Source organism: Chrysemys picta, chromosome 2 (genome assembly GCF_011386835.1).
Source record: "Chrysemys picta bellii isolate R12L10 chromosome 2, ASM1138683v2, whole genome shotgun sequence".
Taxonomy (NCBI): Eukaryota; Metazoa; Chordata; order Testudines; family Emydidae; genus Chrysemys; species Chrysemys picta.
The window spans coordinates 202,647,163-202,663,108 of record NC_088792.1 but is presented as its reverse complement, the minus strand read 5'-3'; the positions used below and the strand labels follow the sequence as shown (position 1 = coordinate 202,663,108).

Genomic DNA, 15,946 nt, shown 5'->3' with positions numbered 1-15,946 from the left:
CGAGGTCACAAAGATAGTCTTTGACAGAGCAGGGAATTTTGGAAACTGAATCCCAAATAAGCGCCGTAACCACTGGATCACCCTTCCTCTCACTTGAATATACTATTCAACAGCCCAATTCCGCCATCTTGAGACATAACCATGAGTTTATGCTATTATGTCAGGTTCTACCACCCTTCCTCCTGGTAGAAACTTCCTCTGACATTCATTGTGCCATCTTTACTCATGTTGAGTAGTACCTTACTCCAAAAATAGTCCCAGTGATTTCAATAAATCTTAGTTTCAGACTAAGGCCTCAGTTCAGGAAAGCATTCTTGTTCAGGACAGAATTTGATAATGGATTTAACGTTGAATGTGTTCCTAAATCCCATTGACTACCATGGGAATTAAAGCACATGTGCAAGTGTTTTCATGAACTGGGGCTTAAAATCTAATTAACATTTTCTCTATGAAAATGACTAAATCTCCAGTGTTGTCCACATACTGAAAATAAAGGTTTGTCTTCCTGTAGGAGTCAGTTGATACAACACGATAAAATTAACAGAAGTAAAAAAAACAACCATAAATAGCAGGCACAATAAATGTGGAGCTACGTCACTAGATCTTTTAGAATGGAATGAATGAATGACTGCATGTTGCTTTGATGGCTTTATAAAAGCTAGACCTTGTTATTGTACATAACTACTTTTAATAGGTTTTCTGTATCATAACATCTTAAATTTTCTGCACAACCAGGTTTTTACTGCTGGCAGCACTGCCAGACCAGTATCGGTAGCTGTGGCAAATCAAGATACATCTTATTCTGCATCATGTACCATGAACAAAACTGATAGCTAAATTCTGGTTCCAGAATCCTTACAGGTAGTGTCAACTGACACCTGGCACTGACAACACACTGTGTCAAGTAGGAGGGAAACAGCTGGATTTTCAAATGTCAGGTTTTGTTTGTCTTAATTACTGTAGTAAAAAGGAGAAAACTTAGTTTGATTTGCAAATAGGACAGGCTTTCTGTGAAAGTCACTGATGAAGAACAAATATATGTGACAATTATGGGTTTCAAAATACTGTAAAAAAAAGTAAATGTTGTCACTTTTAGAAAACAGTTTTAAAAATCTTTAGCTCCTAATATAACAGTTGCTCACAATCCAGTCCCACAGCTTGATGTATGCCATAAAAACTGTGTTGTATTAGCATGGAACGAAAGAGAATGTAACAATAGATATTCTTTCTTTACCATTTTAATAAAACAAAGTCCTAAAATGCTGACTGTAACTACTAAATCGACTTCTACTATTAGGGTCCTTAGACCCAGACCTAGAGCATAAGGATATTTTCATTAGCTTAAAATGAAAATCTACACACAGTCACCTTCCTGTTTACTTTTTTTATAATATTGGTACTTTCTAACTTTGATTGTTCTGCTTTCAATAAGACACTGGCAGCACTTAGTGTCGATTTGTACCACTGGCCCCTCACTTTGGGCAATGACATCGGTTTTTTTCATGTCAGCATTTGAAGATGGACAGTATTTTATATCCTCTGTCCCACATATGGGCAATGGCAACAATAACAGAGGATGCAAAGATAGCTCTTCTGCAGACAGAAAATGTTGCAGCATGAGTGCATCAGGACTGGAACTCTGTCAGGCAGTTCTCTCATCTTGTGCCTTTGGAATGCACATTGGAAGTTGCTGCTTTGTTATTGAACACTGTGCAAAGTACTCAATCTACAGTAAAATGTGTGCAGTTACCATATGCTGTACTATGCCCCCAAAATGGCAATCCCTCAGCCCAAGTAACACCACTGCTCAAATGCAATCATCAAACTGGGCCCAGATTCAGGTGCACAGTTGCATGGTAAAGAAAAGTTCTTTTAATTGAGTATCATGCACCTTTTGCTGTACAAAGAATTTGCAGCTCAAAAGAAGGTCCACACACAGAGAGCCTTGCATTTACCATGTGATTTACTACTTTGCTAACATTAAAAAAAAGAAAAGAATGAAAAAGAGAAAGATGTTCGGAAAAGCAAGTAAAGAAAAGATTGTTAGGAATTTATCAACAATTTTTTACAGTTCACTTAAAATATATACTCAAGAATTCTGCACGTGCATGTTAAAAAAGTAGAACTTATTCTAAATGCAATGCTGAATATGAGAACAGACATACCTATATTCTACTGCATATGTATGCTGTACATTTAGGTATAAACATATGTATACCAGATATCTGATCATGATTACCAGAGTCATTCTTTTATTTCCTAAATTTCAAGCCATTAAACAAATTGGGCCAAATTCTCAGCTGGTGTAAATTGGTATTGCTCCATAATTCATTTATGGCACAATGCAGTCTTCCCAAGTTCATGACCATAAAAATGTCATCGTGTCACACATCACTACATGTTATATTTAGAATGCAAATGTTTTACTTCAAACTACCCTATCAAAATACAATCTAAAGCACTTCGCTACTTCCCAAAAATAATAGTCAAATTGTAATATGCTTTTGTGCAGAAAAATCTGTAAGTGTATAACATTGAATATCTGAAAGTGGAGGGGCTGAGAGAATCACAATACTCTGTTATACATTTTGATGAGCAAGCGAGTCTAGTCTAGCGCGCTGACACAGAATATAGGCCAAGATTTTCAAAGGTGACTAGTTATTTAATTTTTGAGTGTCTTATTTTTGAGGGCTCAGTTTGAGACACCTTAATAAAGGGGCCTGATTTTCACAGGGCAGATGCTCAGCGCTTTCTAAAATTCAGGCCTCTTGAATGTGTCTCAAGTTGGGCACTCAAATATTGGGTACTCAAAATCAACAGTCACTTTGAAAATCTTCCCTATTATTGTCAAGATTCTTAAAAAGCACATGTGGCACTTAGACACCTAATGCCCATTGAAAGTCAATGGGTGTTAGGTGTCATAAGTGTCTTTTGTGCTTTGAAAATCTACCCCAAAAGTCTAAACCTAAATATGCGTGTGCATGTGGGGGGGGGGGGGAGAGCTAATCAGGGGTCATAAAAAAGGCACACAACATTTCCTGCAAAGCAAATTGTTAGAAAACAGTACTATCTTATGGACAACTAGTAGCTTTGTTTACTTTGCTTGTTTACCTGTAAATAGCGCTGTCCTGTTTGCTGGTTACAGCCTTTAAGTCAGTGAGTTGGAGGAAACGGTCATGGAAGTAATGAAGGTGTAATATACACACCAATAAGAAAGAGGTTGGAATAAAGATACGTGTGAACAGCTCAGCCACAGAAAACTGTTTTAAACCAAGATCCTCTAGTCTGAAAAATAAAACAAGTCACTAAGTCACCTGTTCAACATGAATTTTGCAACATTTCTCCCATATCACATGAGATGGATAGTCACAAAATGGTACAGTAAGTAAGATTGTCTTTGCTATGTATCTTATCTTTTCATTTTTCTGAACAAAAGGTAAGAACAATGCAAATGTACAATACCTTATCTTGCCACTTAACCCTTTAAAGGTATGAGACACACTAAATAAGCACTATTAAATAAATCACTACAGCCACAAAATTTGTAGATTAATTTCTTTCTTATATCAAATGTTTTCAGTATAGAATTTCAGAGCCAGCTTTTCCAGCTCGAAGCCAACAATTAGGTTGTTACAATATTGTAGGCGATGGAAAGCAGTAAAAGAGGTTTGTTCTGCTTCTACAAAACAGTATACTGGACTCCCATATAAGATGGCAGCTTTGGGATATATGTGCTGTTTCAAAAGATTTTGTTTTGGGTTTTCTGTTTTTATTTTTCATTTTTTGTTTTGTTTTTGTTACAGCCTTTAAGTCTATTTTTTAAGGTCAGGTTATGCTTTTGGGAGAATGATTAGCGAAAAGCAAAAAAGTTTTGCAGGACACCTCCACTAGTCCATCATGTAGTCAGAATTAGGGCTAGTCACAAATTAGGGCTGGTAGTCAGAAAGAGGTGGTCATCTAGGACAACCAAATAGCAGGGACAGCAAAATGTTCAGTGACATTTTTGTATGGGTGACAGCAGAGTTGTAGGGGCAGATATTTGCTTGTGTGCATGGGGCAGCAGAACCCCCAGTCATGGTTGGAGAAGGTTTCCTGACATTTTTTCCATTATAAGGAGGAAGAGGAGGAAGGAGGTCAAAGGGTGCAAAACATTACCATTTCTCTTGTGCCAAAATTAAAGGTTTGCAAATTGTTTACAAATATTGGTGAAAATCTCTGCTTTTTCACTATGAAAATCTGCAAAGCAAAATAGGGAGTTTCACACCGACCTATGTAAAAAGTCTTTGTAACAGTATGAAAAAAAAAATCACTAGCCATCTGCTTGTGCACAATAAGCCCAAGTAAAATGAAAATACTCACTTTTTTTCATCTAGCCCTGTCATGTTCATCCACAAGCCAGGAAATGATTCAAATTGATATGTATAGATGAAGATAAGCACCAGCATAGTGTAAACAACCACTGACATCCAAAAATATTTTAGGATTCGCCTCCACCATTCATAGTGCACCTGGGAACCAGCCATTGAAGATGGTAAGGCAAACAGAACCAAAGCGGAAGAATCTACCAAACTATTTATATTGTTGTACAGGCAGAGGGCTATAAAATATAACCCTTCTCCCTAAACTAACACAATTATTTTATTCTTGACATAACATCAACTCTCATTGATGCTTATCAGAGACATATCCATGTATCAAAGGGAGAATCTTTGTAGTATCATAAAAAGAAGAACAGGAGTACTTGTGGCACCTTAGAGACTAACAAATTTATTAGAGCATAAGCTTTCGTGGACTACAGCCCACTTCTTCGGATGCATCCGAAGAAGTGGGCTGTAGTCCACGAAAGCTTATGCTCTAATAAATTTATTAGTCTCTAAGGTGCCACAAGTACTCCTGTTCTTCTTTTTGCGGATACAGACTAACACGGCTGCTACTCTGAAACCTGTAGTATCATAGGTGTTTGTTTTGTGGTCTACACCTAAGCAATGGAAAAGTGGCCATCATCAGCAATTAAACATGAAGTCATGCAGTTCTAACGTAAAGATCATTAGTATTCCTAAATTCAGTTAGGGATGGTTACATTGGCCTGGCTAAAACAACCATGCTGAATCTTATTCCAAAATTCTACACAAACCCCAACTTGATCCATTTTTAAGTTAACTTTTTTCATTTTTCCTCTCATGTTTATGTAATCTCTATTCTTCTAAGTTCCATCCAGGATCGGAAGGAAAAAAAGTCAGAAATCTCATGAAACAACCTGTTCTCATGAGTTACCCAGATCAATTCTGCAGACCCAAAAGGGTTCGAGTAGTTTATTATTTGTATTTTTTCTTAATTTATTTCTAGGGTGCCCATCACCATAGAATCTGGGTTCTCGTTCAGCCAAGCATTCATATGTTTGGGTGCTTATCCAAACTACAACTTTTAAAACTTTGCTTCTCTCTCCAATCAGCCAATCTATTGAGGTTAAATAGAATCAAAACTCTTCAAATGGTCTAAGCTGTTGGGAACTAGCAAAAGAAAAAATACACAGTGGATTAAATTATTAAATGTTGCTCTCGGTTACATTGATGCTAAGTCAAAGAGGACGCACCAGTGCAACCAAAGGAAGAATTTTGCTTAGTATTGCTCTAATTTACCTGGTACAGGGCCACACAGAAGAGGAAGAGCATCATATAGATGATTTTGTACATGACAATTCTACCCTCAAAGCTGACGAAGAAGAACATTCCTCCACAGACATAAATCCAGTACTTAATGAACATAGCCATCACCAAGTTTCCGAGGACTTTCATAATGTCCTGTTCATCCTCATCTTCTTCATCTGCTTCCTCTGTCACTTCCCCTTCTTGCAATTCCTCTTCTGCAAAGACACAAATCAAGTTGCATCGCCCCCAACCTATTTTTATAGGATCTTTCCTTGTAATTGTAAATGAGGTAAAGCATAAAAGCTTCATGCAGGACATGGAAGCTTATGCAGAAATTTAGCAAGGGTACAGTTAGATGCATGTCTGAATTGACTTTATAATCTCTGCTTCTGATTGAGGGAGAAGATTCATCAGAAGGCTCCAGAGAATATTGGCCATGCATTTCCTTCTAAAACATGTTATTTTCTCCTCCACACGTTGACAGTAGTGTCTCCAGGACCACACTCTTAAGCCTGGGTTACTAGTTGGTAAATGTACTTACTTTTACACCCTTTCAAAAATCCGAGGGCCAGATTATCTGGTCCACTAAGGTCATGTTGTGCTGGGTAAGCAGCACAAAGTGTCTTTAAAACAGCTGGAGATAGCCAGTAGAGTATTCCCTCACATAGGTGAACTTTATGTCACCTTAAATAAATTAATGGAGATATCCTATCTCCTAGAACTGGAAGGGACCTTGAAAGGTCATCGAGTCCAGCCCTCTGCCTTCACTAGCAGGACCAAGTACTGATTTTGCCCCAGATCCCTAGGTGGCTCCCTCAAGGATTGAACTCACAACCCTGGGTTTAGCAGGCCAATGCTCAAACCACTGAGCTATCCCTCCCTCACCTTATAAGCCACTAGCACCCACCACCACCATAAGGGGGAAAGACTTTTCAGGGGCATTCTGGAAGGTGGGACGGGGCAGGAGGAGGCATGCTGTGACAGAGCTCCATGAACCTTCACTGGCATAAGGACTGTAGCTTAATTTTCTTGGACTTCCACTGGCCAAAAGGTAAGGAAGCCACACCAATTCCCTGTTATCATCGCTCCCCACTTTGCCCAAGCTGAACTCAGACATAGTGGAGAACCATGGCCTGAAAGCTATGTATTGGATCATAGTCAAAGCAATATCTACTGTAATGCCTGCATTTGTAGGCAAAAAACATTGTTAAACTGGAAGGAAAAAAACCAGAACTTATCACTGACATCCAGAGACATAAATTCCTAAGGGAATACTGTGGTTTTCACCAAAAACACAAACATTAGACAGTTTTGAAATTCAAAGCAGAGGTTCCTGTTTAAAACCAACCAACCAACCAACCTTAAAAAACATATAGATTTGTGATACCAGGTGGGAGTTAAATGCCGCATTTCAAAAGAACGACTATCCCTCCCTCTTGTTCTACTGTGACCAAACCATGAAAAAAAAAGAAAAAGGCAAGTTACTGCTGTCCCGTTAATGGGAGCAGTAAGGAGAAAACCCTGTTCCTAGTCTTGCTATGCATGTTGGGAATAACAACACCACACTGAAACCTATAGGCCAAATTCTGCTCTTGGTTACACAGGTGCAGCTCCCATTGAAATCACTGATGGACGTTTTCCATGTAGGCCCTTCTCCTTTTATGGTTAAATTTTGTGTACAGTGATTTTTTCGGGAGGGGGGGAAGGAGGAGGGGGCACAAGTGTGGTGGTGGAAGTGCGTCTATAGAAGGTTTTTCCTGTATTTCCCATTCAAGTTATTTATTTTGTCATATCATTTACTGTAGTTCAACTGTAAAGAGAGTTTATATATTTTGTGTGATGTTATCAAGCTCAAAGCTATTTTATTATGTTCCCTGAGAAATTTGTAGTGCATGGATTTAGCAGCATATTGTTTAGCCCTTAGTCAATGACAGATGCAACTTTCCGAATACTTTAGCAATAAGAAAAGAAGTAACCCTAACCTCCTACATTGATTGAAGCAGTCAAACTTGATATACTTTTACCTTTTTCTTCATTTTCTTCATCTTCAACTTTGACCTCAGCTAAAGTAGCTTCTTTTAGCTGAAGCACTTTCCGCTCTGTGAGGTGTTGCCTAAGCAGTAGCCAGAAAGTAATTGTGAAAAGGATCTGCAAGCAAAAATCAAAACAAAACAAGAGAGACAGACTAATTGTACATCCTAGATCCTGCTAATGTTAACAGATATTTTGAAAATTTTTTCATGCCTTTGTTTTCCACTATTCAGCAAAATTGGCAACAATATAATCATTGCCAAAGAACACATTTCTGGAAGCTAGGTCATCTAGGCAACCTATTCCATTAAAAGCAATTTTATTTTATTTCCAGTTGTCCTCCAGTTTGGGTAGGAAACTGACTTTTCATTCTGTGGCCTTTGTTAATAGGTTTCTCTTTTGATTCCTTGCGCTAGGAGAGTATAGTCTATTATTCCATAACAAGGGTACATAAATAAATAAATCTTTTTAACAAAGAGTGTACTTTTGTGTTTTGTATACTGCCAAATTCAACAAGTGTCAGTACTGAGAGCCAGCCAGAACACAGAATACAGTATGGCACCTGTTTATCATGGGTTTGAGCCTATATCCACTGAAGTCAAAGCTCCCATGGATTTCAGTGGTTCAGGATCAAGCCTCATTTCATTACTTTATACAGAAAACAAGAATAAAATTTTAATTGAGACATACAAATAACCAAATATTTGGCACACTCTACTGGGGTGCTGCTGCTAACCAGGCTGATGATGTAATATAAAAAGCAGGGCTGTCGAGTAATTGCCGTTAACTCACGCGACTAACTCAAAAAATTAATTGCAATAAAAAAAATAAAAAAATAGAATACCAATATTTTGGAGGTTTTCTACATTTTCATATATATTGATTTAAATTACAAACACAGAATACAAAGTGTACAGAGCTCACTTTATATTATTTTTATTATGAATATTTGCACTGTAAAAATGATAAAAGAAATAGTATTTTTCAATTCACCTCATACAAGTACTGTAGTGCAATCTCTTTATCGTGAAAGTGCAACTTACAAATGTAGATTTTTTTTGTTACATAACTGCACTCAAAAACAAAACAATGTAAAACTTTAGAGTCTACAAGTCCACTCAGTCCTACTTCTTGTGCAGCCACTCGCTAAGAGAAACAAGTTTGTTTACATTTACGGGAGATAATGACGCTTGCTTCTTATTTACATCACCTGAAAGAGAGAACAGACGTTCACATGGCACTTTTGTAGCCGGTATTGCAAGGTATTTACATGCCAGATATGCTAAACATTCATATGCCCCTTCATGCTTTGGCGACAATTACAGAGGACATGCTTCCATGCTGATGATGCTTGTTAAAATAATAATGTGTTAATTAAATTTGTGGCTGAACTCCTTGGGGGAAAATTGTACGTCTCCTGCTCTGTGTTTTACCTGCATTTTCACGTTACAGCAGTCTCAGATGATGACCCAGCATGTTGTTCGTTTTAAGAACACTTTCACTGCAGATTTGACGAAATGCAAAGAAGATACCAATGTGAGATTTCTAAAGAGAGCTACCACACTCGACCCATGATTTAAGAATCAGAAGTGCCTTCCAAAAATTTGAGAGGCACAAGGTGTGGAGCAGGCTTTCAGAAGTTTTAAAAGAGCAACACTCCGATGCAGAAACTACAGAACCCGAACCACCAAAAAAGAAAATGAACCTTCTGCTGGTGACATCTGACTCAGGCCTTGGCTACACTTGCAAGTTATAGTGCATTAAATCAGCCCCGGGCACCCTAACTCCTGAGGTGTCCACACTGGTAAGACACTTAGAGTGGCTGGACTCCGCGGCTGGAGTGCCCCTGGTAATCCACCTGCATGAGAAGCAAAGAGCTTTCCGTGCCGCGCCCGGAGTGCTGGGGTGTCATTGTGGACGAAGTGTTGCATTACACGCTATGATTGGCCTCCGGAAACATCCCATAATCCCTTGAAGTCAAGTGGCCACTCTCGTCATTGTTTTGAACTTGGCTGCAGGCATGTTTTCAAAGCTCCGTTTCTTGCAGCTGGCATGCTTATCTGCTCCGGGACACAAAGCAAACTATCAATGTGGAATGCTCCTGTTGCAGGGGCAGGCGTTTGTGCGTGTGTGTGAGAGAGAGGCAGGGGGCGGGGGATGATGTTGGGGTTTCCCCCTGCCGCTGTCTAAACTTACAAGACAGCACAAGACAGAATGCTAACATACTCTCTGCCCCCCCCAAACACATTGTCTCTCCCCCCACATCACACAATACACTCCCTGTCGCACTCCACCCTCCACATTTGAAAAGCAGTTGGCAATCTAGTAGGATGCCTTGGAACAATGGGATTGGGAAACCTGCATCATGTGATGCTGTGCCTGCCCCATTAGGCATTGCAAACCCCTTCCAAAGCACGCTGCAGCCACTTGCACACTGGGATAGCTACCACAATGCACTGCTCTCTGTGGCATTGCAAGAGCTGCTAATGTGGCCACGCCACTGCACTTGCAGCTGATAGTGTGAACACATGGCAGCGCTTTCCCTGCTTCTGTCTCTGAGGGCTAGTTTAACTCCCGGTGCTCTACATCTGCAAGCGTAGCCATAGCCTTGGGTGATGAAAATGAACATTGGTCTGCACTGCTTTGGATCGTTATCATCGGCATGGACGTATGTTCTCTGGGATGGTGGTTGAAGCATGAAGGGACATATAAATCTTTAGCGAATCTGGCATGTAAATATCTTGCAACGCTGGCTACAACAGTGCCATGTGAATGCCCATTCTCACTTTCAGGTGACATTGTAAACAAGAAGGGGGCAGCATGATCTCCTGAAAATGTAAACAAACTTGTTTGTCTGAGCGATTGGCTGAACAAGAAGTAGGACTGAATGGACTTGTAGTTTCTAAAGTTATACATTGTTTTATTTTTGAATGCAATCATTTTTTGTACATAACTATAAATGTATAAGTTCTACTTTCATGATAAAGAGATTGCACTATTGTACTTGTATTAAGTGAATTGAAAAATACTATTTATATAAATGGAATTCTATTATTGTTTAATATTTTTGGATATTTTCCACATTTTCAAACATATTGATTTCAATTACAATATAGAATACAAAGTGTACAGTGCTCACTTTATATTTTTTGTTATAAATATTTGCACTGTAAACATAAAAAATAGTATATTTCAATTGATGAATTTCCCATAAAAATGAACCTGATTTACACTGTAAGCTCTTAGAGGCAGGGATATATATATGTAAAATGCCTACCTCCACAGGCCCCAATTCTTGAAAAGGACATCTAAACACTACCACAAGAGAAATAAATAATAATGATAGGGAAACCCCCAGTTTTTAAAGGAGCGAAAAGGCACCAGATTAGCTAAAAATAAATACCTAAAATAGATATCAAAACTGCTAAACATACAAACATAATGGGTAAATGAAGCCCTTTCATGAATGGTAAATGCACAGAGAGTTTGGGTCAACACTTTTAAACTATCGATTGGGGAGTGGAAACTCCCTCCATTGTGCACTGCTAGATGTAATCCAGGGATAGAGCGCAGAAAACAAATCCTTGGGGGTAATTGGACGACTTACAGAACTGATAATGGGGCACATAGACCATCATTTCAAAGTAACTAGTATGAATCCAGCCCAGACTGAGATTTTCAAAGTCAATGAAGAGAAATTGCAGAACTTACCTCTTGATTATTTAATCACTCTTATCATGACTAGCACTAACTTCCACAGGAAAAATAATAGAATGCTCACTAGCATTCAAATACATTATAAATCCAGACATAGTTTGGCAAGGGGCACTGCCAAGCAGGAAACACAGGTGCAGAACCTCTTCAAACTGAAATCAGGTGTATCATGATGGAAGTGATTCACTCAGTTATAAGGGAATTGGGCCAACTATCCGCACTCTGTGAGAAGCTCCTCTCGAGTGCTCTATGAAGCAGCTTCTATTGTGTGCTCACTTTCCTCCCTCAAAGATAATCTGCCAAATGCAGTGGTTTCAAGACAGGGAAAATATCTGGGTGGGAAAAGCCCCATTAATTGAAACCAGGAAACACTTTCATTTGTGATCTAAGGCAATTCCAATTTGTGTTTCGTCAACTGAAAGACTAAAGAATTAATTCTGCTAAGTACTTGAGCATATGCCTAAGGTCACGTGTGTGAGTTGTCCCATTAACTTCAATGAGACTATTCATGTGCTTAAAGTTTGGCTCATGCTCAAAAAGCTTGTTAACCTGGGCACTTCTATTCTTAGAGACAAGTTTGGTGTGCTTTCCAGTGGCTCTCAAACATTTTTACTGGTGACCCCTTTCACATAGCAAGACTCTGAGTGCGACCCCCCCCTTATAAATTAAAAACACCTTTTTATATATTTAACACCATTATAAATGCTGGAGGCAAAGCCGGGTTTGGGGTGGAGGCTGACAGCTCGCGACCTCCCATGTAATAACCTCATGACCCCCTGAGGGACCTCGACCCCCAGTTTGAGAACCCCTGCTTTATATAGTCAAATGAACTCAACTGGTATTCACAAATTAAAAAATATTTGACATTACAGATTTAATTATCTTTTTCCACTGCTCTTATGGTGAGGCTGCTATACTTAAACTGTCATGACATCTCAGGTGTTCATTAATATACCTAAAATGGTACTTGTGAATATTCTGGTGAATAAAAGCCAGTGATTCCACTCACTAACATTTGCAATACTTTTTATTCACTTGTTCAGAAGCATTCAGATGATTTTTGTATTCATAAGAATGTTTATGAACAGCAAATGTTCATAGTGTCATGAATAATAGCACGGAGAAATATTCCTGAAAGTATTTGGACCAGAAGTGTTTTCACAGTAATTTTTTATGCTTCACACAGTACATTTATCTAGTATTTCTAAGTGTTAGTGTATAATTTGCAAAGCAAAAAAAAAAAAAAAAAGCTATGCATGAGATTTTCAAAATGTTGGCATAAACTCTGCTCCCATTAAAGTCAACAGATTTTACCACAGATTTACAAGTGTCTGGATTTGCAATTTTTAATCCCACCAGACTCCACACATGCAATATGTGTTCATAACAAAAGTGTTCATGAATAGCTGAGACATCATGTCACGGGTTGTAAGAGGTGGGGTGATGAAATGTTGCCACACACAAATTCTGCCAACAAAATAACTAAAAGCGAAAGGGAGAAAGGGGGGAACAACCATTGTACTGAGGTCTGCTACATTAGTCTTTATTCAGAAAAAATAGAAGGGAATGGAAATCTTCTATTTAAGTACAACTACAGCACTGAGTTTTTACCTGTACTGACTGATGCTAATGACAAAGCAGAAATGCACTTATAAAATATATATATTTGTGTATGTATAGTGTGTGTGTGTACGTACAAACAGGTTTCATCAAACAAAAGCTGCCTCATAATTCTATTTAATTTATCTTGTATTTAACTAATCCAAGTACATATTTTTTCTCTTCCCTTTCCTCTCGTTTTTACAGGGCCAAATATTAATGCTATTTTCTCCCTGGTGAGAACTATTTTATAAAATTATCTAAATTTGACACATTCGTTATAGTATTTAATTTACCAGCAAGAAGTAATTTTGTGCTATTGTATTTTTTAACCACTCATCCTGTACTGTAGTCCCATGCTGACCAGGATTATTCGTTGTATTAAACACCAAAGGACCTGAAGTTTTTATTGATGGCTAGTGTATATTGCTTTGTTCTTTAACCAAACTACAGATGTTTGTAAGCAAACTACACTTACCTTTGAAGCTAATTCCCCAGGATCCTTCTTTTCTAAAAATCCAGAAACTTTAGGAAGCTCATCATTATTGAGGTCAATACTCCATATATATTGTAATGTTAACAGCAAATTTCCATAAACAACCATGAAAGGTGAACTGATCATAGCATATTTCCTTCGGTCACGAATCATCCAAAGCGTGCAGGACCAGATCAATAACACAAAAGTCAACCAACTGTGATAAGTGATACTCCAAGCCTTGGGAGGGAGGGGATGGGAGAGAGAGACAAAAATGTTCATAGATTCACTTAGTTACAGTATTACTGCATACAGTCAGTAAAACTTTACAGCACTGCCCAACTTCACACACCTTGTCTAGGGTATATTTTCAGTGCGATGCATGGAGATTTAGCAATGTGACTCCCATTTATGTTAATGAGAATTGGGCCGCTGACAGCTACAGTAGATCCTCTGGACTACATGCAGTAAACGGATTCCTAGGAAATTTAGTTTAAACCACCTTTTTTTGGTCTGGTACTTTTGCGTCTTGGTACTTCAGTAGAAATGTTAGTTTAGGTCTCCCAGAGTTGAGCAGTGACTATAAAGCATGCTTTAGATTTCACTTTCTGTTGTACTCTAGATATTAGAGATGTAGTAGACTTAGACTGATTTAGCCTAACCCAACCCAGTGTAGCATTGTTCCTTACAGTATATTCAAATGTTCTGCTCATTTTACAGGTATCAAACAACACATTACTTAAAACTGTTCTGGACAAAACACCGTATTATAGCGTGGGAGGAAGTGTCTTTTTATTAAACACTGTTATTGATTTTGGACTAGATTCTGGTTGGCAATGCACCAGTATAAATCTAGAGTAATTTAGCTGAAGTCAACGGAGTCTTAATTTCTTCTTTTGTTTAGACAGAAAAGCATGAAATATTAAGAATATTTTAATCAAAGCTGGATTAGTCTTGACTCGATAAAGTGTCCACTATAGCCTCTGAGAATCATGTATATGCTATTCTTCCATTAAGATACAAGACTGTAACACGCACAATGGGTCACATTTGGGTATGGCATAAGTGGAACAGTTGCTGAATTTGGTTCACAACACTTGGAACATAGATCCTTCGGAGCTGATATTATCTCAGTTTGAGACTAGAAGAAGGCTCAGAACAATACAGCTCCATCACTGATACTGACAGATTTGAACCCTGAATGGAATTTAAAGTAATTAAAGCACATGTGCAGCAGTCACTTAAAAAAAATGAATATACCACAGCAAAAAAATAACTACTTACTAACATTTCAAAAAGCACCATATTCAATCCAGATTCTGCACAAAGAATCTGCTATGTTTTGTTTATCTCCAGAGACTTTTCATGGTAAGGAACAGCAAACAAAAGTCCGAAACCATACAAAATATCGGTTTTCTTTTGCTGTATGCAAACAAAAAGTGGCCAAACTATTTAAATTTTTTTTAAGGCAAGATTGGGCCAAGAAACTTTATGGTAAATTGTATCCCAGTTGAAACCTTTTCAAAATAGTAAAACCAGACCTTGGAAGTGCTGACAGAGAACTATCACGTTGTGAACTTGCTACAGTATAATCCAAGGCTAATTTGCACAAAATGACCCTTTGTTTTCAGGGATAGGCAATGTAATTTCAAAAAGAAGAAAATTAATCACAAAAAAATTTGTTGGCACAAAATTGTATTTTCCTAGATGTCTGCCCAGTGTAGATAAAAGAAATCAATGTTTATAGGTTTATTTTCATACAGAGTTTGAACTAGATGCATAGATTCAATTTGAAGTAGAAATGGCAAGTTTAGACTTACTGTATGACTATGAAGTGCTTTATTTTTGCAGACAATTTCTGAATTGAGTAAATGCATTAAAACCCACTTAATTTTTTTTTGAACTATCAGAGAAATGAGCATGTTGAGCATTTTCTGATCTGCCGCAGGTAAAAAAATACTAAAGCTAGAATTTTAAGCCCCGATCCTATAACGGAATCCCTGTGAGCAGAAACCTGCCCCATAAGGAGTTGGTGGTAGGATCAAGGCATAATTTGAGGGGTAATGTTTTAATAAACCACATGCATCCAACAGATTCAAATCTCAGGTCCAGATTTTATAACGTTGAAGTAAACACCAATGAAAAATCAACATGACTAATCACCCTTCACCAAGACATTTGGAAGATAAATATATTGATGCTGTCAATAATGTGGCAGAAGCTCATTTCCAGAGTTAGATGACATCTATAATTAGATTATGTCTACTACCCCAACTCAATTATTTTTGTCTTTCATACGTACCATCATTGCAATCAGAGCACAAATGTAACTTTGTTTCATGATAAAATGGAAGACCGAGACCATGGCATGTATTTTAACATTTTCTTTTTTCTCCTGAATATCTTCCTCCTCTTCTTCTTCTTCCTCTTCCTCTTCTTTCTTTTCTAAGTAGAAAAAAATTCTTATGGTGCAATTCAA

The 15,946-nt window shown here is 38.0% G+C and overlaps 1 protein-coding gene across 7 annotated transcripts in view; it reads right to left on the bottom strand.

Moving 5' to 3' along the window:
- PIEZO2 (piezo type mechanosensitive ion channel component 2) overlaps positions 1-15,946 on the bottom strand; it is a 425,559-nt gene that overhangs the window by 96,661 nt on the left and 312,952 nt on the right. For 4 of the 7 annotated variants that reach the window (XM_065582029.1, XM_065582034.1, XM_065582028.1 and 1 more), the window contains 6 exons: positions 15,770-15,912; positions 13,471-13,707; positions 7,631-7,796; positions 5,640-5,863; positions 4,360-4,508; positions 3,112-3,285 (listed from right to left, as the gene is read on the bottom strand). In XM_065582029.1, coding sequence (XP_065438101.1) covers positions 3,112-3,285; positions 4,360-4,508; positions 5,640-5,863; positions 7,631-7,796; positions 13,471-13,707; positions 15,770-15,912 — 1,093 coding nt within the window. The remainder of the gene's footprint in view (positions 1-3,111; positions 3,286-4,359; positions 4,509-5,639; positions 5,864-7,630; positions 7,797-13,470; positions 13,708-15,769; positions 15,913-15,946) is intronic. The other 3 variants (XM_065582030.1, XM_065582032.1, XM_065582031.1) reach the window with 1 other exon arrangement.